The 27585-nt window shown below is 37.2% G+C and overlaps 1 protein-coding gene across 2 annotated transcripts; it reads right to left on the bottom strand.

Annotated features, from left to right (window-relative positions):
• Window positions 1-10902: 10902 nt before the first annotated feature.
• LOC139691909 (sorting nexin-16-like) lies at window positions 10903-27483 on the bottom strand. 2 transcript variants are annotated; one of them, XM_071589848.1, is made up of 6 exons: window positions 26930-27483; window positions 26718-26847; window positions 23531-23620; window positions 23194-23412; window positions 13381-13517; window positions 10903-11979 (listed from the first exon to the last, which is right to left on the bottom strand). In XM_071589848.1, exons 1-6 carry the CDS (start codon window positions 26965-26967, stop codon window positions 11847-11849), a joined length of 747 nt encoding a protein of 248 aa, XP_071445949.1. In that variant the 5' UTR covers window positions 26968-27483; the 3' UTR covers window positions 10903-11846. The 2 variants fall into 2 exon arrangements, with proteins under 2 accessions (XP_071445949.1, XP_071445950.1); XM_071589849.1 differs by having other exon boundaries at window positions 26718-26844.
• Window positions 27484-27585: the final 102 nt, after the last annotated feature.

The raw sequence follows: 27585 nt of genomic DNA, 5'->3' as shown, positions 1-27585 counted from the left end.
TTTAATGTCCACAATAGAGTCTAATCGGCGCCCTTTTAAGGTTAATTTCAACTTCGGAAACAAAAAAAGTCTGATGGAGCCACGTCTGGAGAGTAGGGTGGCTGCGGGAACATGGAAGTTCCGGTTCTGGCGAAAAACTCAGTCACGATCGGCGCCATGTGCCAGCACCACGGGATAAAATTTGGTTCGACGCGCGTCAAGCCCAAAATGTATGTCAAAATTGTCCGACAGGTTCCAAAACTAATGTTCACTTCCTCAGCTATCTCCCTAACAGTTAAATAGCGATTTTCCCGCACCAATTCGTTCGCCAATTTGATATGGTTGGGGTCTGTCAAAGGAAGGAGGAGGACGGCCGCCCCGTTCGCGAATCTTCATCTGTCGAGGTTCTACCCGATTTAAAACGACTATACCGCTCAAAACACTGGCTTCGACTCATAGCTTCATTAGCAAAGGCTTGATGAATCATTCCAAATGTCTCCGTAGGACTTTTGCTAAGTTTGAAACAAAATTTCACGCACACACGCTGTTCCTCCAGCTCCTTCATTGCTGCCGTTGCACGCGGCAACGAACAGGTTAAGACACGTACTGCTGCTGCTGCGTAACGACTCCACGTAAACAAACGCAAAACCTCTCGTTTTAGTCGTCAGATCTGTCCCTAGATGGCGCACTGTGTCTCGCTTCGAACCGCTGAACGGTTTGAGCAGAATAAAATCAGTCCGGTCTTTTTTTTGATCACACCTTGTACATCTCCTGTATACCTACGGCTTTTGTGCTATCTTAAACAATTGTTTGTAATGATATGACCCCTGTCTCCTTCAGAATTCAATTGCTTTCTCCCGGCGGTCCTAAACCGTAGTCCAACGCCTCATCAACATCTCTTCCTTCGCTTACTGTCGCGTTCAAATTCTTTATCACTATCAAATATTTCCCAGCAGGAACACACGCGATTATTTCCTCTATACCATATTGACTTCTTCCTCTCTATGATTTGCTGGTAGCACGCATACACGTACAATTACCTAGTTCGTCAGTTCTGTTTGACCTCTAGTAGTAATATTCTATCTGTTACTGGCTCTATATTAACTACACTTATTCCTACCTTTTTATTTAATATTATTGCCACCCCTCGTAGGCTCTCATCCTCATCTGCAGGAAAAGGCCTGTTAAAAAATATGAGACTGGTCTTTCTCTACGTGAACTGCTGGATGGATCACAATCAGATAGATGTCGCCTTATAGCGGCATCTATGACAAGTAAAACACCGCCTTGTCCGTGGCCCAATCTCGAATTGTCTTCGCGCTACAATGATTCTTCTCTGGCTTGCTGTACGAATTTTTGAGTCGGTGAGAATGAAAGTGCTGCGTGTGCGCATTGTGTCCTGTGATCCCCCTGCCAACCTATTCTCCGGATCCTTCTCTGGGGGACTTTTTCCCATTTCCTAAGTTAAAAATCCATCTTGAAAAGGCGCTGACGGACCACAGAATCCTAGCCTCTCCTGCTGCCGGACACGACACTGGGCTGAGTCCCGTAGTTTCCAGGATTCATTTTCTCTGAAGTGCTCATCATATAAAACTTGGGAATAATAATTGAGGTGATATCCCATTGCCTTCCTCAATAGTGTTTCTAACGTGACACTATCACCCAATGGCCGCCCCCCTGGGGTCAGACGCCTTGCAGCCGCCTCACTGTGGAACAGTTGCCTTTCGTCTGGACCCTATCATTCAACCTATCCGGCTGGCATGGGTTTTGGAGCAAATATCATTGCTCTCGCCAGTAAATCTCAAGGGATCATTGGAATGCACAAGTCCTTTCACCACATCATGGCAAAACGTCCATTCAGGGCCACTTTTAATGCCTAATAAAATTTAATCAAAATAATTTTTTCGATCAAATTCTCAATGGTCTTATAAAAACAACTAACACTTTTCATAGCATACCTATTCATCATGTAATTCTTCAATTGCATTTTACTGCCATGGTCGCACGTGAACCCATAAAATGTTGGACTTTATCGTGGATTCTGTATTCCAACATGGATTGAAGTCCTTCTTCTTTAACTATCATCCAAAACTGGCTGTGCGTATAGCTTCTATAAGAGAAATTCAAAAATTTCAATGGTTACCTTCCTGAAATAAATGATCATGTTGATGTGTCAAATGAAATGTAAGTCGATTGAGCAAAACCTTTGGAATCCAAACGAATGCAAAATTGTCAACTCTTGAGCATAATAACTAATGAAAGCTTCCGAGGGAACGACTTGACTATTTACCCGATGGGCTTTACGAGTCTCTCACTGATCAACTAGAATTTCTGAATTAAGAGAAAACCCCAAAATGGAATCCCGAACTAGTGTATCCAATGTGTATATATATGGGGAAATTATCGTCTTGAGAGAAAAACCTCAATCTATTCCAATCGGGTCATCAGTGCACTCACGTGACACAATATCAAAACACGATCTTGAAATAAGTAAACCAGCGCAGGCTGTCTACGACCTACTATCAATCTGACAAGCTGATATTACAATTTTTCAACATGATGCTCAGCGAAAGGTAAAAAAATGACATTGAAGAATGGTTGTCCACCAACTAACTGTACTCTTATCAATTAGTATTTCGAGTTGTAATTTGAAACAATTGCATTTTAAATGCACTGTTATATTTTACTTGCTCACCATCTTGTTAAATCATTGTCCTGTTTGACGACATCCACATGGATATCTTCATTATATGGATGAATAGATTTTATAATTACGAAAATATGCAACTACATGGACAGTGGCAGTTTTCCCCAAACTGTTTCGATTTTATCATTCGCAATCGTACACTATTATGTAATAACAGCTATCATTTTCGAACAATGAGGCGCATTTACTTCAAAAATATGGCATTTTTAGTTGTTAATCGCCGCGAGCACATCAATGACATGACCATGGCTTGTAGAATGCCTGGGTTTTGTGTGACGACGATATGGTTAATTTTTGTTTATCGAAATACCAAGACTTTCAGTTGAGTGAAGTCGTTTTCCTAACTTCCCTCTTCACGAACATATTTAATTCAACTTCAGCAATTGCGATATTATAATTTCGGTCCAATGAGGACGCGTAATTATAGTTACGGCTCTGAAGAGAATTTGCGATTCCGTGATTAATTAGAATTATACTGCGATATAAATCAAAATAAACTTAAAGGTTTGTGCGTGCATTCCGAATGACAAGCTGTGAGTTAAGAACCTGGTCGTGTTATAAGACGATTGGAATAATTACGGAAAATTATTTTTTTCTAATTTAAAACATTTCAAAACGGGAGCATTACAAGGCGTTTATTACATATTTCAAATGCCATGCTGCCTATGTGTACAAGAAACATCCAATTTAAACGATTAATTCGTCTGCACTATGAAAAAATATTCATGAAAACAAATGACCGCATGCGATAAACGGTCTTGATTAATAGAATTTGATGCAAAATTTGGGTTGACAAATTTATCAGTAGGTAAATACGAGCGATATAATAATCGACACTTTAGGGCGACAATGGTCGACAGAAGACACTTGGGCATAGCACGCAGGGACGCTTCGAAAGTGACAATTACCTCTTGGCGACCTAAATCATTTGCCATGCCCCATGATCGTGTTTTAAATAAAGGAAAACAAAAAGCGTGGAAAGAACTACACATATTAATCAGGGCCACCGCAAGTAAGGCCACGACATGAACTCTGCAACTAAAATCATGCTACGAAAACACAAAAGTTGGCCAATAAGAAATCCGGCCGATAATAATGTTAGTGCATGTACAGAGAAAGTTTTTAAATCGCAATAAGTTTCCGCCTAATACAGGATACGTCTATATCAGAATAATTTATGACGATGCCTCGACAGTCATATGGGCCCTGTGTACACACGATCGGGAAAGGTCCTAAGGCAATGAAGTTTTACCATCATTCAGTAACACTATTTGGAATGAATAAAGATGAATTTCTTCCTTTGAAGAGACCCAAAAGATCAATACTAAATTAAATACTAATGTAACGATAACTGTTCAAAGCCATGTTTAATTCTTGACGAATCCATTTTGCCTTCAGTAAGATAATGCAATGAACACAACACTCGGAGAGGGATGCACATGGTTTGTATTGAAAGTATCGGGGAAGGTTTCGCAAAATAGATTTATTTCGGATACTGGTAAAATGCCTTAAAATTCTTCGAAGTACATTCCTTGAGCGTCGTCACACTTTTGCCAACAGCTTTTCCACGACCACGGAAAGTTCTTAAGGGTACGCGTGCAAGCTTCTTTGACGGTACTTAGGGTCCTATGGCGGTGGCCTTTGAGGAAGTATTTCACTTTTGGGAATAGGAAAAAACCTGCTGTACCAAGTCGGGGTGGTAAGGGGGTTGGGGATGCGTCGAGATGCCGTTGCAGGTCTTTGCAAGCAGACACTCGACTCTGCTCTTGGTCGTCCGCCCTAAGACTCTCGGGACGAGTTCAGCGCAGATCTTTCGCAACGCCAAATTTTCAGTGATAATGGCGAGCACTGTCAATGCCAATACGAGATGCGATCATGCGCACACCATCGTAGATATAACATCGACCAACACCGGTGATAATGGACTCCCCTGTCTTACTGCTCTTCACAATATTGCCCATCCACCACTCAGACCAGAGCAGTTCAAGACATGTTCATGATCCATACGTTAAGTATTGGGACTGGTTCGCTGTAGCCTCAACGGGGAGCGGTGAATGGGGGTCCGACCGGTCGGCTCAGTAGAGGTGTCCCCAACCACTCAGGCGCACTAAAGCTCAGTCGCCTCCGGGTATGCGTTGAGACAGGAGGTGGATTTCTGTGACGTGTGATTGTTTGTGGTGTCGTCGCGCCAGCATGGAGCGCATCGTCGAGCAACGCTGCGCTGAGAAGTTTCGAGTTTAAATCAGGAAATCCACGTCGGAGACCCTTGAACTCATAAAACAGGCTTATGGGGATGATGTCTTAAGTCGCACAAGAGTTTTGGAGTGGCACAAAATGTTTAAGGAAGGCCAGGAACTCGTCGAAGACAAGCACCGCGTCGGACGCCCAACGACCGCTCGAACCGATGCTCAGGTGGCCAAAGTGAAAAAGGTTTTGGACTCTGACAGGCGTTTAACAATCGCCCTTATCAGTGAGGAGACCGGCCTTTTAGTCGGAACCGTCGATATCATTGTAATAAAGGATCTTGCGATGAGGAAAGTGTGCGCGAAGCTGGTGCCAAAAGTCTTGAGTGAGGAACAAAAACTGTCGCGGGTGGAATGTCATAAGAAATTTTGGACTGCGTCCAGGAAGATGAAGATTTTCTTGACAACGTTATTACCTCAAAGGAAAGCTCAAAAGGAGCTCAATATCGGATATCGGTTCGACTCCATCGAGGCTGTTCAAGCGGCGACGATAAAGGCTCTCAATAGTATTCCGGAAACCGACTACCAGCGGGCTTTTGACGAGTGGCAGACGCGCCGAACTACAGGTGTATCGATGCAAGAGGAATGTATTTTGAAGATTATTAAGTAATTGTACTAATAACTGCAATAAATTTGGATTTTTGGAACTAGTCTCGATACTTATTGTACGGACCCTGTAGAGGTTGTGGGTAAGTCTCCTATCGCATCAGTGCTCTCCTATTTTCTGCAATATAATTATTAATTTTACCCAATTCACTCTATCAAATGATTACCGAAATCTATGAGCACACACATCCTGATTGTATTATGTTCCTCTACATTAGTGGCATTCCTGCAATGGCATCATGAATGCCTCTCCCCTTCCTAAACCCTAACTGATCATCCCATACATAATTATTTGCCTTGATCTCCATCCTCTTTTCATCCCCATCCCCTCCCATCATCAGTACGGACGGCGTACTCACTCAAAGTGCTCTCCACAAAGCACCTAAAGCAGGGATCGAGATACCTCTGAAAATATTCAACACCGCCGGGATTCGAACCTGGGCCCTCTGGGTGGGAAGCCAGTATGATAGCCACCACACTAATCCTGATCCCCCACGAATTAGTCCATAAAAACTTTCTCCCACCTTTTCCTAAACCATTTAAGTAATTCTGCAGGAATGTCATCTACTCCCACAGCAATATTTGATTTCAACTCCCTTAGTGTCTTTTTTTCTCATAACCAAGCATGCCTGGACCTAAGTTATCTTCATCTACCTCATACATGTTCTCTATGTCTAAGCTTGCTGGCTTCATATCTTTACCATATAGTTCCTCTATATATTCCTTCCATCTCTCTTGAATTTTCCCTGGTTCCATTAATAATTTTCCTGGCTTAGCTTTAATTGATTGCATGGAGTTTCCCCTCTTACTTCCTGATAACCTTCCTGTGTAGAACTCTAGTTTCATCATTCCTTTATAAACACTCCATATCTTTGCATTGCATCTTCATCCTTGCTTGTTTCATTCTATTTTCTTCCCGACTCAGTTGATTTTTTGACTCCTTATACTTCCCACTAATTTCCTCTGTTTACATTCTTTCATTTTCTCTTGTGCATATTTTTAATCATCTTGTCCAAAATCCAAGGTTTCCTAGTCCTTTCCCTAGTTACTGTTCCTATTGTTTCATTTGTACCTTTAAATATGTCTTTGTTGATATGCCCACATCTTTTCTTTATGGTACCTAGCTCCCTCCTCGACTGCTGATTTCCTCCAAAGCCTACCATTACTTCCTGTTGTACAGTAAATCAGCAATTTCACATAAAAGCCTAATGGTGGTGGGAGTCACAATTCATAACACATTACCAAACTCATTGAAACAAATGATAAAATTAATTAAATGAAGTAGTTTCAAATTTAAACCTGAGAACTTCCTTCTAATGACATTTTATTATTAACTGAAATAATTTTTGAATGACAGGCAGTTTTTGTGCATTTTGTTTTATTACATACTTTAATGCATATTTTATTTTTTAAGAAGGGTCATTGTGCTGAAATGTCTGCACAGGTGAAATGTTTTTATTTTATTTTGATGATTCCTATTCCCACATGATATGTATGGTTAGTGCCACTTGTTAATGCTTCAATATTCCATTTCCAAAACCATCCACCAATTTATTTTTTCAATCAGACACTACACGTAATTATGATCTGAGTTCTCTTTTCATAGCCAATGAAATAATTGTACTGTATTAGTATTGAAATTAAATTTAAAATGCTTCGCCTTTCCACACAAAAAACTTTTATTTACAACCTAGGTTTTGTTATGGTATAACTTTCAAAATAGGCTTTTGCAGAATTATTAGCAATTAAATTTTATTTATAGGGTAGAGAAACAATATTAACATTATTGTAAAAATATTCTGCAGTCTAAACCGCACTTGGCATGGCTTATTAAAGTTCCCATCCACCATTGAAGAAAGTAAATTTATGAGCTAGTAAGATAAAGAATTTAACTTCACCATAATGTGAAAATGTTGGGACATTCTTTCATCTCCATAAGATCTTAAACCATTCATTTCCTTTAAACTCAATTTTATCAGCTTAAAACAAAATTTTATTGTGTATCATTGCTCCATGGAAAGTGGCATCATGAATTCATGACATCACCCTTGAACAGAGATCCCGTCTAATAAGGACCTGCCCCCTGTAATGGCCTGCAGGCAACTAATGCGGGTCATGTTGCTTCCACAGGACCTCCTACCACAAATCACCCTACTCCAGCCATCTGCGTCGATGGGAAGAAACCATTTTACTTAAGTTTGGCCCAGAATCTACATGTTTTAAAATCCCAAATGCAAATTTTAATAATGCACCACATTTTAATAAGTTTCACCAATCATAAACGCAGAATGAAATTACTATTTCACTCATTAAATTAAGTCAACATGAAGCAGGGATAAAACAGGCTCCCAGGCACTAAAAATACAATCACACATTTTTGTAATGGAGATCTCATTGTTAACATGAAAACTTTGGAAAAACATAACATTTAAGAAAAGCATGAACAGCAGATATTACTCCTTCAAGATAAATCCTGTTGCTGGATTCATAAAAATGATACTGACTTTATCACACACAAAAACAGGTTGAAAGGAGGATGACCCTTCCAAGTGCATAAGTAAATAAAATTGATAAATGATAAGAAATTCTTTAAAATATTCATTAAATATAAATCAATAAAAAATGTTTAAGAACCAGCAAAGTAAATTGAACTACTCATGTAATTTACTAAGGGGATAGCCCAAATACAGGCACACCACCATTAAGATAGCAATTGATTTTTAACTAGTGGTAGATATTATTTTAATTCTGTAGCTCAGTAGGAATGCTTAAAACTACCCTTGAAGTAAAAATCGATAAAACCTTAGGCTGAAGTATATACAAGCAGCCATTCAATCCAATGAAATAATACAAGTACATTTTCTTACCAATTCCAAAATTACTCATCCAAATTCCATCATTGATTATTGAAACTCTTAGGAATGGCTAATATTCAATTGAACTTTATGGATGAAGTACCCACTTGTAATGCAGATTCAACAACTGATTCACAACAATATGCACAAATCTTGAACTCCATAGCTCTTTCATAGCCTGTATGCATGCATCTACATAAAAGATCATACTTACATTTAATTACAGTTAAAAAATAATAAAATATTAACCAAAACCACTCTTTTCAATATTTTCGTGGTCCCAGACATCTTCACCAGGATGAAACAAGTTTTGTATCTAGATACAGAACTTTGCATCAGATGCAAAACTTCCTTCTGCAACAACACCGCAAATATCTCCCATCCCTCCCGACCTCTTCCTGCACCTCTACAAATATCAATTACCTCCTTCAATATATTTCCGCCCAGCTTTCTATATTGGCCAATGCACCATTCCCCACAATATTAGGATCAACAACCACAGAGCATCCTGTAAACCATCCTCTTCCCTCCCAGTTCCCAGATGCGATAACCACAATGAATATTTTAGACTAATGCTGCAAAGGATCCATTATTTCCTCTCTCCTGTCAACAGCCATACCAGTACAATTAAGGACTCAAGATTTAGCTTATATACATTTTTTTAAATCCTAAACCCACCAAAATTTAAACCCAAGCAGACTAAATGGTTCCCATTAGCTGACAATTCCTCTCAACAACTAAGCACCAATTATGTATGCCATCTATTTAGCCCTCCCCCCAGTACTCTCTCGCTTCCTTACTTTCTCATCAGTGACTCCTTGTACCCTGATGAAGGTGGCTGGGGCCACCAAAATATTGAAGAGAAGTGTACTTGTGTTTATACACAGACACACACATACAGGGTTTGAATTAAGGACATATTGAATCTTAACGGATAGGAATAGCACGTTTCATGGCTTGCATAGCCACAAGAAGGAATTGGGCCACATTGGTCAAATACACATTAAAAAAAACCCACCAAATGGCAAACACACATTCTACCATATGGATAAAGATAAAAGGAAAAGGGACAGGAACCCACATAAAAGACAAACACGGGAATGGTGGGAAAGGCATTATGGCATTGCAGGATTGCTTTCCCTACTACCCTTTCCTCTTGTATTCTCATCCATTTCTCCTTTAGTGTGTGAAACAGCTCCAAAATGCCATCTCCTAGCCAACGAGTCAGGACAGTTTGTTGCACAAAACCCTCACAGATTTCAGTGTAATCTACATTTCCTCGTGGTTACTAGCATTGGCAAGTCAAAAGATCCATGGCTCAAGTTCCGGTCAAGGAAACTTTTTACCCTTGTGAACTGCTCCATTCAACCCCACCATTCCTGTGTTCATATCCTTTTTCCTTAAATCTATATCCATGTGAATATATATATATATATATATATATATATATATATATATATATATATATATATATATATATATATATATATATATATATATATATATATATATATATATATATATATATATATATATATATATATATATATATATATATATATATATATATATATATATACATATACATACATACATATATACATATACATATAAATACTAATAAATGCTTTCCAGGAAACTGCATTTGAACAGTAACTCACTACCATCTCATTATTTATCACAGTAAAACACAATTTTCTATGCCTAATCAGCAGTTTCAGCATATCACAGTCTGCCTTTGCTTATCTTGATAATTATTAGTGCACATCCTAATGACGAACTTCTTTTTACAATTAAAAACATGAATACCAAATTCAACAACCAATACTTAAACTATAAACAGTGTCGTACTTCACATAAGCAGCATAACAATATAAAGTAACAATACACAATGAACACAATAACCATTGCCAAGAAGGAAGCATAGGGCACAATCTTAAATGTCAACACCGTATTTCCTGGCCCATAAGATGCACCAACGCATAAGATGAGAAATGATTTTTTAGGTAAGAATTAATGAAAAATACTTGGATAAGAGATGAAATATTTGCAATATTTTGATGTTAACACTAAATATGAAGAAAATTGATTAGTTTTAAAGAAAAATTAGCAGCTATCAACATTTATTCATCATTGAATCCCACCATTTCATCATCAATGGGCCAAAATGTCTTTCAGCTGCCTTGTTTCCATGTTCTGAAACATAATTAATGACTTCAACTTTTAATGCAACACTGTTTTAAGACAATCTTCTCTCTTAGATCCCACAAAGTTACCATTTTAATTTTTTATGTGATGCTTAGTTTCTGACATTATTTCGATATTATTAAAATTTGAAATAAAAGCAACTATTTTCTATTCCTTTAAGACACTTTCTTGCTACATAAGGATGAATGCCTGTAGACTCTTTGAGTTGACCGTGAAAGATACATACAATGCTTGAGCAGAGGGTGACATCTCCATTAACACAGCGCATAAATTTTCCGGCAGCGCCACAAGTGAGATTATGTGAGATTAAACCTAACGTGCTTTGATGTATATATATATTTATGATTTATAAGGGAATTTTTTTTAGGAGGTATTGCCAAGGAAGCATTAGAGCTTTATTGCTTACCACTGACACAAATCTGTGATATTAACGAAATTTGCTATCAAGGCAACCATTTGCTATGCCTGATGCCAGAAAAAATACTTAACAGTAAGAATTTTCTTAGCAAATTGGCTTGGGCTTATAGGTTTGAGTTATACCCATTTACCACCAGCCCAAGCTGCAGGCTGATTTTAGAGCAAATTTTGAAGTAAAAAAAATGTGTTTTATGGGCTAGGAAATACGGTAACTCAAAAACAGAAAAATTCATCCGAATTTTAATTAAATTTTATCCAACACAGCATGTTTAAAATGACTGGGAAACTGGAGCAATATAATGATTTTTTACCCAAATTTCTCTAATCATTGAGCAAGAAGTACACTGTATTGTTTCCATTTGTTTCAATATTGCACAATTTTAGAAATCAACCTTTTGCTTCACCATAAATACACATTTACAGGAGACCCAAAACTATTACAGGGCTCTAAAAATGGTTCAACAATCATGGAATGTTTAAATCAGTATCCAACCATGAGATTGTAAAAAAGTTTAAATTTCTCCAAAAAACTATTTGCCTTAAAGTAGAAAAAATAGATTTCCTGAGTTATTTCAACATCTGGAGAACAATGATAACATTCACTGGCAGTACATACTACCAATATATAAAACACTTGGTAAAAAACTGTAATTAAAATATTTTTTTAAATTCATTAAGTTGACATACCAGGAAGTTTATTAACAATAGGTATTCTGAGAATTGGTCCAATATTATTGTCTTTATGCAATTAGAAAGATTTAAAGTTTAATTTAAATGCTTCTTCCAGTGAACTTTTGATTTATCATTTTTATATTGTCATTAACCGAGATTTTACACCTCCATATTGTCAGATTCAATTGTCCTCCTTTCTGAGGAGCTTTCCATCTTGCTGACTTCAGGATTTTCTACATGGCTAATTCTGGTGAACACTTTAGAACACTGAGGACAATCCTGGATCGCCTCCCTTAAATGAGGTAAATAAGATCACAAAGTTAGGTTAAAGAAACACAAATCTCTTTATTCTAAAAAAATACATGCACAATGTGTTAGCCTCTAGGGATGACCCTCCTACTAGAATGATAAAAAATACATCTATCCAAGCTCAACTCTCAACTGGATATTCTATTTATCTCATTGCATTCATAAACATTTTGAATAAATATGTTTTATTTCCCACCATACACACTACCTTGTTGATTTTCCTATCCTTCAATTGAATCTTTTACATCCTTCTTCGCACCCAAATTTCAAAAGCTTCAAATCTATACCTATCACCTTGCTTCAACAACCATATCACCATGCTGAACTAAATCATGTTCCATATAAAAGTTTTCAATAATCATTTCTTAACATCCTTACTCAATGCCCATGTCACCATTTCCTCAACATGCAGCTGGAAAATCATAGGTAATAATGGTAGCCCCTATCATACTCCTCTTCCTAACACTATCCAACCGGACACTCCATCCACCACATGCATCTGAGCAGGTTATGGATATGCCTCCTATCTCCTCTAATATATTCATTAATTATATTCAATTCTCTCCATCAAATACTCTCAGATATCTACGAAACAGACAAATAAATCCTGATTGTATACAATGGTGTTACATTGTGGAATCCCTTGATGATGCATAGGAAAGAAAATCTGCAATTCCACACAATTATAAATTTATTATGACTGATTTCGATACATGGCCAGATGATCATACACCATATCAAAACCAGTCTTAAATGAATAAAATTAAAAATATATAAATTTATAATTGTGTGAAATAGCAGGGTGTTTTTCTTTCCTACACATCACATCCTTCTTGTATTCTATGCTCCTCTCTATTAAAAATCTCATTGCTGCTATCACCTTTCGCAAGCCTGCAACCTAACTGCATTATTGTCTTAATCTGGAAGTATTCCAAATAAATGCTATAAACTTCACTCGACCCAGTCAATTACAATGCCTAAGGGGACATGATTCCTGCTGTGCCATGTCTTTGAAGAGGAAGAAGAGCATTAGCAAGACTTGGGAATGTTAATAATTAATAATTACCTATAACCTACTTTTATTTTCTGGGCTAATTAAAATAAGAAATTATGTGCAGCTGACTTTTCATTACCAAATAACTACACAATTCTTGGATTTTTTAAGTGGAGTTTTCAATTTCCCCTGGTGTCACATGAAATTCCAAATGAATTTCCAGTTCTCCTTGATGAGTGTCTTCCATGCTTCCACAAATCCCTTACATATTGACATCCAGGCAAAATTGAACTTGGGGGTACAAAATGAAGGTTTCCTCTTCAGGTAAGCAAACATAAAATATATTGCCATTAAATGATACTATAATCCAGCAAAAAACAATTAACTTACTGGATGATGGAGAACAGATGCTCCTTATGCCTTGACTCAACAGAGATCTCTTCTTTCAGCCTGTCAATGTCCGATTCCTTTTCCTTTAGCTGATGTTTTAGCTGAAATATTGTGTCTTCCATGGCATCTAGCATGGCCTTAATTGAAAAAATGTTGTAAGATATTTAAAATTATAAGAAACAAATTACAACATCTATATTTACTACAACTGATTAGTGCTATGAGCAAAATGACAAAGAGCAGAGAACTAATAGGCTGATGCAAATAAAAAGGAAATAAGTTTAACATCACAAGTAGGTAAACAATGAGTTTCCCAACAGTATGGAATTTTATCACCTCAACCTTCTGTTTGAAAACATTTATTTTTCCTCTTTCTTAATTATTTGTTTTTTTCGAAGACAATATTAAAGGTATGCTTTCTTCTCAACATCCACATTCATCAAATTCATCTTTCAGTCATTGACTAAGGTCAAACTTAGATAATTATCCACTTCTGTGGAGATTTCTCTCAAACTCAAAATGTTATTGAATTGAATGGGTCATTTCTGATTCATATATACATTTCAAAAACATGTAAATATAAATTTTTTTTCATCAAAAGTTCCATCACTTCCCTAAGTTACATATACTCAAAATAAATTTTACTGCTCCATTAGAAACTCTTGGAGGCAATGAGGTACATGTTTTGTACCTCAAGTTGCAAATAGTTTAATTATGAATTGTGAAAAAATAAAACTTTCGTCAGTTACACTGATTTACACTTAATATGACCATTACAGTGAACAGTTAAAATCATAATCATCATGTGACTTGATAACACTACTTGATGATGTTGAAAGTTCAACGAGACCAGTTGTTTTAGCCCTTGTGCTCATACACAAAATTTTCTACATTGTCTGGCAACTGGGAATCCACTCACCATTTTTTTTCTTTTTCTGACAATTTACCTGACCCTAATCTTGCCAATGGTAATTGTTTTAATGAATGAACATCAAAATAATGTAGCACATGTATTTATTTTAATATTATATAAAATGGTACAGCTATGAGTCAAAAATGAGGATGTGGCTTTTTCAAGGCCAGTGCAGGCACCTCGTGACTACTTTTGACCTCATAATGCTTGTGATTGAAGTTCAGAAGTATTATCTATTTCAAACACTTATGAGAAAATATTTACAATAGATCATCATATGACACACATATGTGAAGCCCAAGGAAATCTATGCAGAATACAATGCAACAAATTCAAATGGTCAACAGTGTTGGAACATTCAAGAAATGTACGGGTTGGTTGGTATTTTGATCTATGCTGGTGTTGATAACTTGAACACCGATCATGTTAGTGACATGGGAGTAAAAATTCGTATTCACTTTATTGATCAACAATGGGAATCTACAGGTTATAGAGCATCATATTTTTTATAAGATTTGACTACGCCGATATATGTGAGCAAAGTATAAATGAAGATAAAGCTGCTCAGAAATGTAATCTCTGGACAACGATAAATGCTAATGTAGCACAGATGTACAAACCATTGAAGAATTTAACGATCGATTAGCAGTTTTATACATATTGAAGTGGTACAAGATTTAAGCAGTATATGCCATTAAAACCAGCCAAATATGGTAAACAAATTTGGTGGATTTGAGATGCCAAAATGCATACCCTTTGCGAGACGATATTTTTACCAGAAAAGAAACTTATGTTCAAGAAATAGATCTAGTAGAAATGGGTATTTAGAGAACCTGCAGTTTCATTCCATGGAACTGACAGAAATATATGCTTGGATAATTTTTTTATAACCCTACCACTTTCTAACTTCTTGCTATCGTGGAAGCTAACGATTGTTGGTACTTTGCGGAAAAATAAAAGTGTCTTTCAACAGTTATTTTGCCACACCAGTCAATAAAGGCATACAGTATTCTACACTATTTGGAATTCATGGAAAAGTAACACTCTGCTAATATGCGCCGAAGAACAGCAAAGCAGTAATTCTATTATCAAAAATGCATGCAGATGTTCACAATGATGCCAAAAAGTAGCGAAATACAATAAATAACATATCACTATAAATATATTGATGGTGTTGATACTATGAACCAGATGATTGCCAGGACACACAACATAATGTCGCTCATTGACATGGCCACTCGTCATATTTTTCAATATGCTCATTATGAGCTGTCTGGCTTCAAGCATTCTTGTATTATGAAAATAATAAAATATTGCCGATAAAAACCTACCAGCCACGTAAATGTATTCAACAGCTGAGCAAAAAGCTAGCAAGATCGGCCATTGGGAACAGATTTCAAAATGTGCAAGTGACATGCCATTACAATACTAAAATTGCAATAGAAAGTGTGATCAGGCAAGAGATCTAGCAGGTTCAAGTAATCCAAATCCTAGGGATGTATCTGGTAGGATCAAAGTTATTGATATTACTTTTACATTTTGTTGAGCCAAATACCATCAAATTCAGTTTTATCATTATTTCCTGGTTCTAGATTGTAAGAAATGTCTCCAATTCCTTGTTGTACAATTCAGCAGTAAACTCAGTATAATAGAAAACATAACTTTTTTCAAGCAGAAATTGTTTTGAAAATATAGAAAAAGTAAGCCCTTCTACACAATGCACATACTTTCACATAATTCAAGGGCAAATGTACAAAATTTGAATATGCTAGTTCATGAACATTTATCCTTACAGCTGTGAAATTTCTTACATTTATATGCTATTTTGAAGACACATCTGCTCATGTATTTGATTACACATTCAAATGCATCATATAAACTTTCCTTCATAATAAAGTGAATTTATACATACTCAAATCCAAATACACATTGTATTAATAGAATTACGGTATGGCCCTATATAGGCAGGCATTTTCAAAACCTGCAATAAGTAATATGCCCTACTGTTACTGGCAATGCCCTTTTCCTTTAGTCTACCGTCTTTGAAATCCTTCACTGATTATGAATTTGAATGATTTATATCATCATCATTAGTATTTCAATCCTATGATTAGTTTGCTGCAGCCCTCCATTCTTAAATATTTGGTAACTTCTTAATTTGTCCTATGCAATTATCCCTTAGTCTTCCACAAGCTAAGCTATCTTCCCTTCAACTTTTGTTCTTGCATTGTTTCAAACAAATCCATTGTGCCTCAAGATTTGCCATATAGTTTCTTCTTTGCCATTGAGTTATCCATAATGTCCTTCTCTTCTGCTCTTCTCTATACTACTTCCACATCCTTAACTTGTTGGTCCATTTAACTTTCAACATTCTCCTCCATCGCCGTGTTTTTCAAAGGCTTCTACGAGGGGGGACCCAAAGTAACAGAAATTGGGCTGTGGTGGGGAGCGAAAGTGAGGGAAGCCTTTGTTTGGCCAGTTGTACATCAGGCTCATGCCTCCTGCATCAGTATGCACAGCACCGTTGCTGTGACTGGATTGGTTCATCCGTGAGAGCTGTTTCAGTGAAACAACTTTTTTCTTTTTGGCAAAAAACGTGATGGCAGATTATCAAGAGCACCACGCTGCAGTGAAATTTTGTTTCCTGTTGGGGAAATCGGCCGCGGAAAGTATTGTAATGCTCAAGACTGCTTATGTGGAAGCTGCCCTAAGCAAGACCAGAGTCTATGAGTGGTTTACATGTTTTAAAATGGTGAAATGTCAATTGAAGACCAACCCCGTTCAGGCCGCCCTTCAACATCAAGAGCTGACGAAAACGTCAACAAAATCGATGCCCTCATTCGTGAAGACTGTTGCAGAACCATTGATCAACTCTGTGAGATGTCTGGAGTGTCATGGAGTTCAATTCAGAGGATTCTAGAGCAGATCTTTGGGGCACAGGTGACTGGTTCATCCATCATGACAACGTGACGGCTCACACTGCCCTCTCCATGATGCAGTTTTTGACAAAAAACAGCATGGCATCGATTTTCCATCCCCCCTACTCACCGGATTTAGCTCTCTGTGACTTATTTCTGTTCCCCAGGCTCAAAAGGGACATGAAAGGAAAGCGTTTTGACACTGTGGAGGAGGTAAAACAAAAATCACTAGAAGGCCTAAAGGAAATCCCGATAAAATGAATTTCAGAAATGTTTTGAACAATGAAAGCATCGCTTGGAGAAGTGCATTGCGGTCAATGGGAAATACTTTGAAGGTGGACAAAATTTAATGTACATATATTGAGAACTAAAGAACCTATGACAAAATTCCTGTTATTTTTGGGTTCCCCTTGTATTCTTTACTAGTTCACTTTTACAATGTTTAATGTCTCTGAACCATAGTGTGCCATGCTCCATATGAATGTTCTGGTGAACTGTTTCCCTCATTGCGACCTCACATTGTTTGAACACAGCAGTTGCCTCTTCTTCATAAATGCCTTCTTGGCTTAAGCTATTCTTCACTTGATATCAGTCAAACTTCTTCCATTCCAAGTTATACAGCTGCCCTGGTAGATGAAGGATCTCTTGTGCTTCTTTTATTGCCTCACCTTCAATAGTGCTGGTGAGAGTTGTACCCTTGTCCAACTCCTTTGCTTACTTTAGCTTTAATTATCCTCCTGGTTTTAATTAAAAAGATTGTTACTTGATTCTTTAGAGGTGATGGATCATTCTCCTGTTATTGCAATCCATTCCAAGGGCTTTTAATATCTTGAACATATCAAAGGCCTTCTACAAGTCAACAAAAGTCACATATAATGCCTTTATTATGGATATCATTTTTTTCAGCCAGTACTCTCAAGTTGAGCAATGCTTCTATTGCTCCTCGGTTTTTCTGAATTCAAATTGATTATTCATAGTTCTTTAACTATCTTCCCTTCTTTTCTTCAGCTAGTTATCTGGGAAGTATTTTTAATAGGTGAGACATCATGGTCAATGTTCTGTAGTCTCCGCATTTATTTGTTCTTTCTGATAAATTTTCCACTTTTGTAGCTATCTTTAAATTGCATAAATTCCTCTCGGGTCCTCCACCGGGTTATATCGTCCATATTGGCCGACGTTTCGATGTCCAACTTGGTCATCGTCTTCAGGGCTTCTGAATGCCGTTTGCCTCTTTTTTCCTGTATATATATGGTTTTCCCCCCAATCAAATGGCACCTGATTGGGGGGAAAACCATATATATATGGGAAAAAAAAGGCAAGCGGCATTCAGAAGCCCTGAAGATGATGACCGAGTTGGACATCAAAACGTCGGCCAATATGGACGATATAACCCGGTGGAGGACCCGAGAGGAATTTACGCAGCTGATACACTGGGAAAACACCAAATCTTTTATCTTTAAATTATTCCAAAGAATTCATCAGGTCATTTGCGCATTAGGGATGGACAGGAAAGAATGTAGGGTGGAGAGAAACCCAGCATTGGCATTAGCCTACTCTTAAAAAAAGGAAACAAGGGGTCCGCAGCTTAATGTCCCATCCAACGGATGGCGTACTCACTCAAAGCACCCTCCTCAAAGTACCTCAAGGAGGGGTCAGGATACCACTGAAAAATATCTGCCGCCTCTGGGATTCAAATCTGGACCCTCTTGGTAGGAAGTCAGTACATTAGCCACCATACAATCCTGATCTCCCTTTTTATAAGGGGCTTCCTTAATTATATTTCCTGAATTTTTGTATTTTCTTCTTGCCTCAAAGAGTTTTGTCATTTGTAGTGTTATCTATGGCTACTTAAGATTTTGCTGCCTTACTTATTAGTTAATTATCTTATACTTAGATTAACATATTATTTATTTCCATTGATCATTGCATTCTATCAATATGTATAAACAAACCAATTTATAATGAGAGAAAATAGCTATTAACATATGAACTGAAACTACTTTCATTGCTATTTTTATTAGTGGTTGTTAGAAGATGTTAGCCCAGAACCGAGGATTATAAGATACATCATAAATTTACTGGTCATCCAAAGAGTTGATGGGATAAAAATCTGCACAGATTATGAAGCTCAGATGATAAAAAGGCATAAATTCATGGACTTCCAAAACAGAAGGGATCATACGGGTTCCAAGTACTGATGGTGATATTAATTACATTTTATTTCATGTAAGACTGTTGTCAAGTAAATTCAATCAAATTGCAGAAATTTAGCAGATTTTTAAAATCTCTCCTTTCTCCCAATATTTACGTAATATTTTTGTTTTTATTTCAGGATATAAATTGGTAACTTCTTCTGGTATAAATGCCACCACGCAATCATAGGGTGGAAGAAGTTGATATGGTACAGGTACCTGCATCCTATCAGGTACCTGTACGAGGTCTGTTCAAAAAGTATTGCGAATTTTGAATTTTCATGGTTACATATATTTGCTTTTCGATTTTTTTGTGGTGCTATGTTGGTATTTATGTCTCTCACTTATGCCGAAAAGTTCCGCCATTTTGGGTGTTTAGTTAATTGTTGACAGCTGCTTTGCTTGGATGAGTTTTGGCTTGTCTTTGATTTTTGCCTGTTCTAAAAAATGGATCAAAGAATCTGTATCAAGTTCAGTGTAAAAAACGAGATTCAGTGCACGGAAGCATTCTGAATGTTGACTGTGGCATATGGAGAAGCTACCTTGGACTGAAGCAACTTCTATCAGTGGTACAAAATGTTCTCAGGGGGCCAAGAAGAAGTCAATGACAAAGAGTGCGCCCGATGCCTGAGCACGTCAATAACAGACGAAAACACTAATGGAGTGAAGAAAATAGCATTGGCCAATCCTTGAATCACCATTATAGAAGTTGCTGAGGACCTAAACAAATCGATTGGTTCATGCCATTCGATTTTTACCAATGATTTGGTCATGACACAGGTCGCCATGAAATTCGTACCAAAATTGCTCAATTTTGACCGAAAACAGCAAAGCATTAACATTGCTAATGAGGTGTTGGACTCTGTTCCCGATGACCGAAATTTGCTCCAGAGGGCCATAACTGGTGAGGAATCATTCGGTCAAATATCAAGGTTTTGCTTACACTTTTCTTCGAATGTAGGGGCATGGTGCATCATGAGTTCTAGACACAGGGTAGAATAAGGAATATTACCTGCAAGTTAAATGCAATTTGTGCAAAGCAATCAGCCACAAATTCCCGGATTTGTGGAAGAACACAAATTGGCTTTTGAACCATGACAACGCCCCTGCTCACACATCACTACTCGTGCATGAATTTTTGGCCAAAAACAACACATGAATGATGCCGCAGCCACCATATTCCCCAGATCTGGCCCCCAGTGACTTTTTCTTGTTCCCGAAACTGAGGAGGCCCATGAAAGGACATCACTAGGCTACCATTAATGAGTTAAAGACAGCATCGAAGGAAGAGCTGAACAAGATCACAAAAAATGATTTTTTGAAGTGCTTCGAGGATTGGAAAAAAGGTTGGCATAAGTGTAGAATATCTAGTGGGGATTACTTTGAAGGGGACAAAATAGATATTCATGAATAAATAAATAATTTTTGAAAAACACATAAGTCGTGATATTTTATGAACAGACCTCGTATATTGGTGGAATGCGGCGGGCCAATCTGAAAACAAATGACTCATTGCCATTGAAAAAACATAAAAGTCACAATACTTTTTGAACAGACCTCATTTATGATCAGTTAGAGGACATAACCTTAGGTATTCCTGGAGGGGAACATTTGATAATGATTGGGGAATGGAATACAACAATATGCAAAGGAAGAGATGGTGACGAGGTCATGAAATATGGTTTAGATACGAGGAGTGACTGTGAGAAGAAATTGAGTTTTGCAGGAGACAAAGGTTAGTCTTCATCAACCCTTGGTTTAGACACCACATAAGGCATAGGCACTCATGGAAAATGCCAAGAAGTTCAGAAAATTATTAGCAAGACTATATTATGGTCATGATTCACACAAATTTAGGAACAGCATAATCAACTCGCACTGCTTCCCAGCAGTGGATATGGACTCAGTTAACAATTTAGTAAGTATGAGGTGTAGCATCCATTTCACAAACATTAAGCAGGGACGGATGTTTCAGAAATAGAACATGGAAGCATTAACTGGATTGAAAAAGGACAAATTATCAGCAAGCTGCATAAAAAATCATGAGTGAGGAAAGGGAGCTGGGTGCTACTGAAGAAAAATGGGAACATATCCAAAGGTAGATTGAAAGCCTCAAAAGCAACTATAGTTATAGTAATACGAAAATGACAAGTAAACAATGTCAAAAAAACTCCACAAGCACATGTTTATCTAATGCTCCAGAATTAGCATAGTAAAGACATCACTAACATAAAAACACATTAATTCTTCCTATGTACTAACTATGGCCTCAAAATCACCCTTCTTCAAGAGCAGCTAAGAAATGGCAAAAGGTTGGAAGTGGTAAAGTTTATAGCTAAGTGTTTTTTCCATTGCAAACAAATTTTATCATAGATACTAATCTGCCACTTTCATCAATTTCCTTTTATTTTGTCCAACTTACTTGCTACGTGCAAGCGCTCATCCACTTCCATTCTGATAGTTTTTGAAAGATATGGGATCATAGATTTTTGTGGCGTTCAGATGAAAGACTCTCCATTCTCGGGATGTCACCGCGTAGGTTGTTTTTCTGACAACAGTTTTGCCCGTGTTTCAACGAGCGTCTTCAGGTCGAAGTGCCAGGATGTTGTTTTGGCCGCGTTTATATATGTTTCGCCTCTTCCTCCCTGCTCTGTGATTGGTTGGGGGTTTCCCGCCAAATCCTTTTCCAGGCTCCTGATAGTGAGAAGATATCTCGGGTACTGAGAAAGCACAACATTGCCACGAAATACAACTGTCTCACCTAGGTATCCCATCTACTTCCACGGCCAAAAAATGGAATTCCCTAAGAATTGCATGAGGGAGTCTATCAGGTACCGTGCTCATGCGGAAGTTTGTACATAGGCGAGACATGCCGAGCAGTGAAAACCCGCCTAAAAGAGCACGAAAGGGCTACTAGGAACCAGCAGTTCAGTTTATCAGCCATTGCTGAACACGCTTGGAGCGGACCTGGCCATAAAATCAAATTTGACGAGACCAGGATAATATCCAAAGAGAGAAGATATCCCGGGCTAATAAGAGAATTGATTGAGATACTCAAAGAAAAAGATAACTTTAACAGAGAAGATGGCTACCGCCTATCAGGAGCCTGGAAAAGGATTTGGCGGTAAACCCCCGACCAATCACAGAGCAGGGAGGGAGAGGCGAAACATATATAAACACGGCCAAAACAACATCCTGGCACTTGGACCTGAAGACGCTCATTGAAACACGGGCGAAACTGTTGTCAGGAAAACAACCTACGTGGTGACATCCCGAGAATGGAGAGTCTTTCCGTTTATGAAAGACCTCAAATTAATACACACTCAAAGGTATGTCGTAATGCTATTAAAAAGGCAGATACCCTTAGGTTTTTCATACTTTGAGAGAAGTCATCCTGACAGGATTTTTTCCCATCCATTTGCTCACAATTAATTACAGTGGAGGGGAGCAAGCCATCAACCATTAGATAACATAAGAACTTAGTGATGACATCTCATCATATGATATGTTCGATAAAAATGTTCCTTATTTGCAGCAAATGAAATGTGAAATTCAAACAAATTTGAAAGTCTCAAAAAATTAATCAGTACAAACATATTCCAAAATAATAACAACTTCTAACAACTAACTTAAATGCAAATATTGCCATGTAATGCATTCAAACTGTATCATCTGCTGAGGCCTTGTATGGCAAAAATTTGTTTATTTGCTCATTTGCTCCAAGCCCTGAAAGAAGAAAAACAACACTTATGTGAGTAGGCAAATTTATAAAACATAAAATTTTGCATACCCTGGTTTCTTCAATATTATCGGCATAGGATGGAGGGTCATCCAAACAAAAGAAATCTCTAGCACACTCTGCTTTCAGTAATTCCTCCTGGCTGAGTAAAGAATCAATAAAATTTTGTAGGCCCACAACTCTCTCGTCTAAAAATGTTGGATCAAAATTATCACCAAACCATCTTTTCCTTGGAAGTGAGAGTTTTACTGCAGGGTAAAGACCTCTCAGCTGTAAAATACATACAAGAAACCACCATTAGAGATTATGGATACGATTTTTAAATGAATATTTATCATATATTTTATTATACTTTATTATTACATATGTATTATAGTAACTTGCATACCTTAGAATAGAGCCGAAAAAAATCTGTGTATCTTCTATAAACAAACCACATATCACCAGTGCCCAAATTTTCTATCCTAAGTTTAAATACCTAGAATCAGGGAGAAATATATTATTAGAATGCATACGTCTTCAAATTAATTCAAGAGAATAAATGCACAGGTTAAGTTCTGATTCAGAGATGTTTTCCAATGCTCTGTTATGATTTCCTCATTAATTTAGAACTATTTTGAAAAATATACTTGGGAAAGTAATTTCTATTAACAAGAAAGGTGACAAAGCATTAAGGGAGTTTTTCATTTCTCTGGACTAACAATCACACACAAGTTAACAGCTAAGATGCCAATCAATTTCAATACGCAGTATCAGACTCAATCTTGTGACATCATATCTTGGGGAATCAGAAAAACTTAGTAGATTTCACCAAACTTCATTATGGTACAACCAGCTTCATCACATCTGTAACATATTCAAGTAAAAATGAACCAACATAGCTGAAGATGTTGCATATGTCATGAAATTGGTTTCACCACGAAGTTGGCAGATTCTACCAAGTTTCTTCAATTCCTCACCAATCAAGTTTCTCAATACTTTAATGGTCCATGACCCTTCAATTTGATACTGTTATACACACAATGCTATTAAGTGGCCCAAAAATCACCATATGGAAACAGCTTTAAACATGGTGACAGGGGATCATGGATCAAATTACTGCTCATGCACAGACAAGGGCCAATCGTCACACCAAACATTGTAATATATCTACAAATCCTATGACTAGTCAAAAATGTACACCTATTATTTCATGAAAAACCATTTACTTAGCTAAATTCATTATAAAATATGCAGCTATATCAGGATATTAGCTATGACATTGAAACAGCAGTTATAACCCAAATTATCAGTTAGGGTAGTTTTATCAATTATGGCTTCTTGGAGTTCTTTGGGGATCGAGATGGTGTGGGGGCTAACGTACTGGCTTCCCACCCTGAGGGAGCAGGTTCAAATCCCGGCAGTGTTGAATATTTTTCCGAGTTATCTCGATCCCTACTTGAGGTGCTTTGTGGAGGGCACTTTGAGTGAGTACGGCGTCCGTCGGATGGGACGTTAAGCTGCGGACCCCTTGGCGCCTTTCGTAAAGAGTAGGCTAATGCCGACGCCGGGTTTCTCTCCACCCTTCATCCTTTCCTGTCCATCCCCTATGGCGCAAATGACCTTAGCTGTCGGTCACCTCCCCTAAAAACTACTACTACTTGAGTTCTTTTTTCAGAAAACTCTGCTGCAATTAAAATAACCATTTATTCTAAATGATCTCATAGGACTTTATAAATATACTTGCACAAAAATTACAATATTTCCTTCTATTTGGGGGAGAGTGCGGGTGGGCTTTTAGAATTAATAAATTCAAACTTTAAAATACTGGCAGTATTTGAAAGAAATTTAAGAGTATTACTGTCACAGGAACCCATTAATTACCCTCAAACCCCAAATAAACGGAAACATTTTCATTCTTGTTTTCCCTCCTAAAATATAATCAACCACAGTAATAAACCCTAACATTGGTTTGATGGAAAAGGGTAGAGCTCACATCACATTAAGTCTATAGTATGTGAATTGACACACTAGGGTATGGGGGTTAGTTCCTTTCCCTCTGTATTATGGTTTCCAAGGTACCCAAAAAATCACACATCCTGGGTGAACAACTGCAAAAATATCCTCCACCTTTTTTTAAAAAAATACTACTACATAATGTTTCAAATTACAACTTGATCATAGCCATCTTCATTTCTAATTTTTTACTCTGTTTCAAATACATTAGAATGATCTCCACAATGGATATTATCCTCCTCCGCAATATTCTCTCACACTTGCTCGGTTTTTTCTGCCCACCCGATTTAATCTATTAACTCCTCTTTAATTTGAATAACTGGCTACTGCCATGTATTATATATCAGGTGAATTTACACAATTTTTGCCTCACAAGAGGGGTGTTGGTTTAGGTCTACCTTAACAGGGATTCAACTTACATGATAAATTAATTGTACTTCAAAACCAAAATTCACCAAAGTTATTTATTTGCATTTAAATTAATATTGAAACTCTTTCCACAAGGGAGGGAAAAGGCAGGGACTATTCTCAAGATTACCACAATCAACTGTTAATTCCCACTATTCTATGTCAAAGACAATGGCACTGGATAATTTTCTCCCGAGAACATTTCGATATCAGTTTAAACAACAAAATATTGGGGTACTGTAAAAATTAATGGTACTAGCCACTTTGTCAGACTGATTGATGATGAAAAGGTGGATGACCAGAGTGATGAAAACAGGTGGGCAATGTTGAATAGGAATGTCCTATTTTGTAACATACTATTAATTGCGGTTCGAGAGGTTCGCCAATTAAAGCAAATATTTCCTTTGGTGCAATCCACATGGTCTATTTTATCACATACAATCATTTTGAAACTTTAGGTGGCGTTACGTAAATGGAAATGAGAATTAAAATTTGTTTCCAATTTGATACTGCCACTAATAAGCACAGAACTTCATTGTATACCGAAGTTTCACTCTGCTTTCATTGGTATTTTACCCAAAAGCTTGAATGAAACCATAATTTGAACCGCATCATAAATAGGCTTCCAGCACCATGAGAATACAATCATAAAACGTTAAAGGGATGGTTTTCTTGCCTAAGGTCTTTCAGTCGACATGAGAAACTCTATTATCTAATAAGGAAGGATATGTAAAATTTTGTCATACGCTTCATGTGTTCTGATGTACTCAGTAAGTCAGTAACTTTTATCTTATTCGGATCTACACAATCCCCGCACGTTCCTTATTTTACCAGACACATGAACTGACAATGAATCCACAATTTTTATTTGTATTAGTTATGTTCACCCCAAACAACACGTATTTTATGGCTGTCATTGCTAGGCCTTGATTCTTTCAAAAGAATACATGGCATTCGGCAACACGATGAGTCGTTCAATAATTTGGTGGTGTATATCGTTCTTCGATGATAACCTTCGTTTATTAATTTATTCGGTGATTTGATATTCGGAAAGAGGGCCAAAAGGCTACTTTGAGACCTTTCCATAATCGATCGGACATAATTCTGCAGAATGTCATACATAAGCTGGACAATGTTTACTATTTCAGGTAGGTACACTTAATTATCCTTACCGTGAATCGAGCTCTTTCTTCCATAACTTCATAGCCAACAATTGGTATTAATAATTGAGGTTGAGAACTTTCATTATCTAATGATCCTAAGTCAACACTTTCAGTGCCATTAGCTGATTTCAGGCGACTGCTTTGAAAGTAAAAAATGCATTAGAAATATGAATGACATAAGCAAAACAATGCACTCTTTGAACTTCTGGTAAATGCCCAACCTTAGATCGGGAAGTTCATTCGGAAGTTCTGCCATCATTGCAGTTTCTCACGTATCTGGGCTATATTAAGGTCACCAGTCAGACTGAAGAGTGGATACCACTGACACAATGAATCATAGCAAACAGTCGTACTAAGATTTGGTAATCAGTAGTTTTTAGGCGACTTACAAGTCATTGAAAATTATTTCTTGCCAATAATTATCCAAAAACATGTGCAAAATGCTCAGCGGCTTTTGAATATTTGAGCAAAGCTTAAAAATATCATTGAACTCCAAACCGAGCTAGATACATTAACTCGTAGGTAAATGATGCAACAACAATGGAACAAGTCTTGATCCGGAATACTCATTCCTTTTTAGACAAAATTAAATTCTTTGCATTTACCAGTAAATTCAAAACAAAACTGGACACAGTTTAACGCTAATAGCAGCAACTTCAACCCAATAAACTAATTCACTTCCGGATTGCGACTACGTTAGTTGAAGGTTATTTAACACAACTCAGGTATGAAAGTACTATAGATTTATTGGCTGCATCAATAATATATTTGAAAGAAAATATATACTTCAATAAAGTGAGCATCCGTATAGCAAAATATAATATTTTTTTCCAAAACGTTTACATTCACCTTCATCTGTTCATTGTTATTAAAACCA

The sequence above is a fragment of the Hetaerina americana genome, unplaced genomic scaffold, assembly GCF_022747635.1.
Source record: "Hetaerina americana unplaced genomic scaffold, ioHetAmer1.1.p SCAF_4, whole genome shotgun sequence".
Taxonomy (NCBI): Eukaryota; Metazoa; Arthropoda; class Insecta; order Odonata; family Calopterygidae; genus Hetaerina; species Hetaerina americana.
Note: the sequence above shows the minus strand (reverse complement) of the source record. Positions and strands in the feature narration are given on the sequence as shown.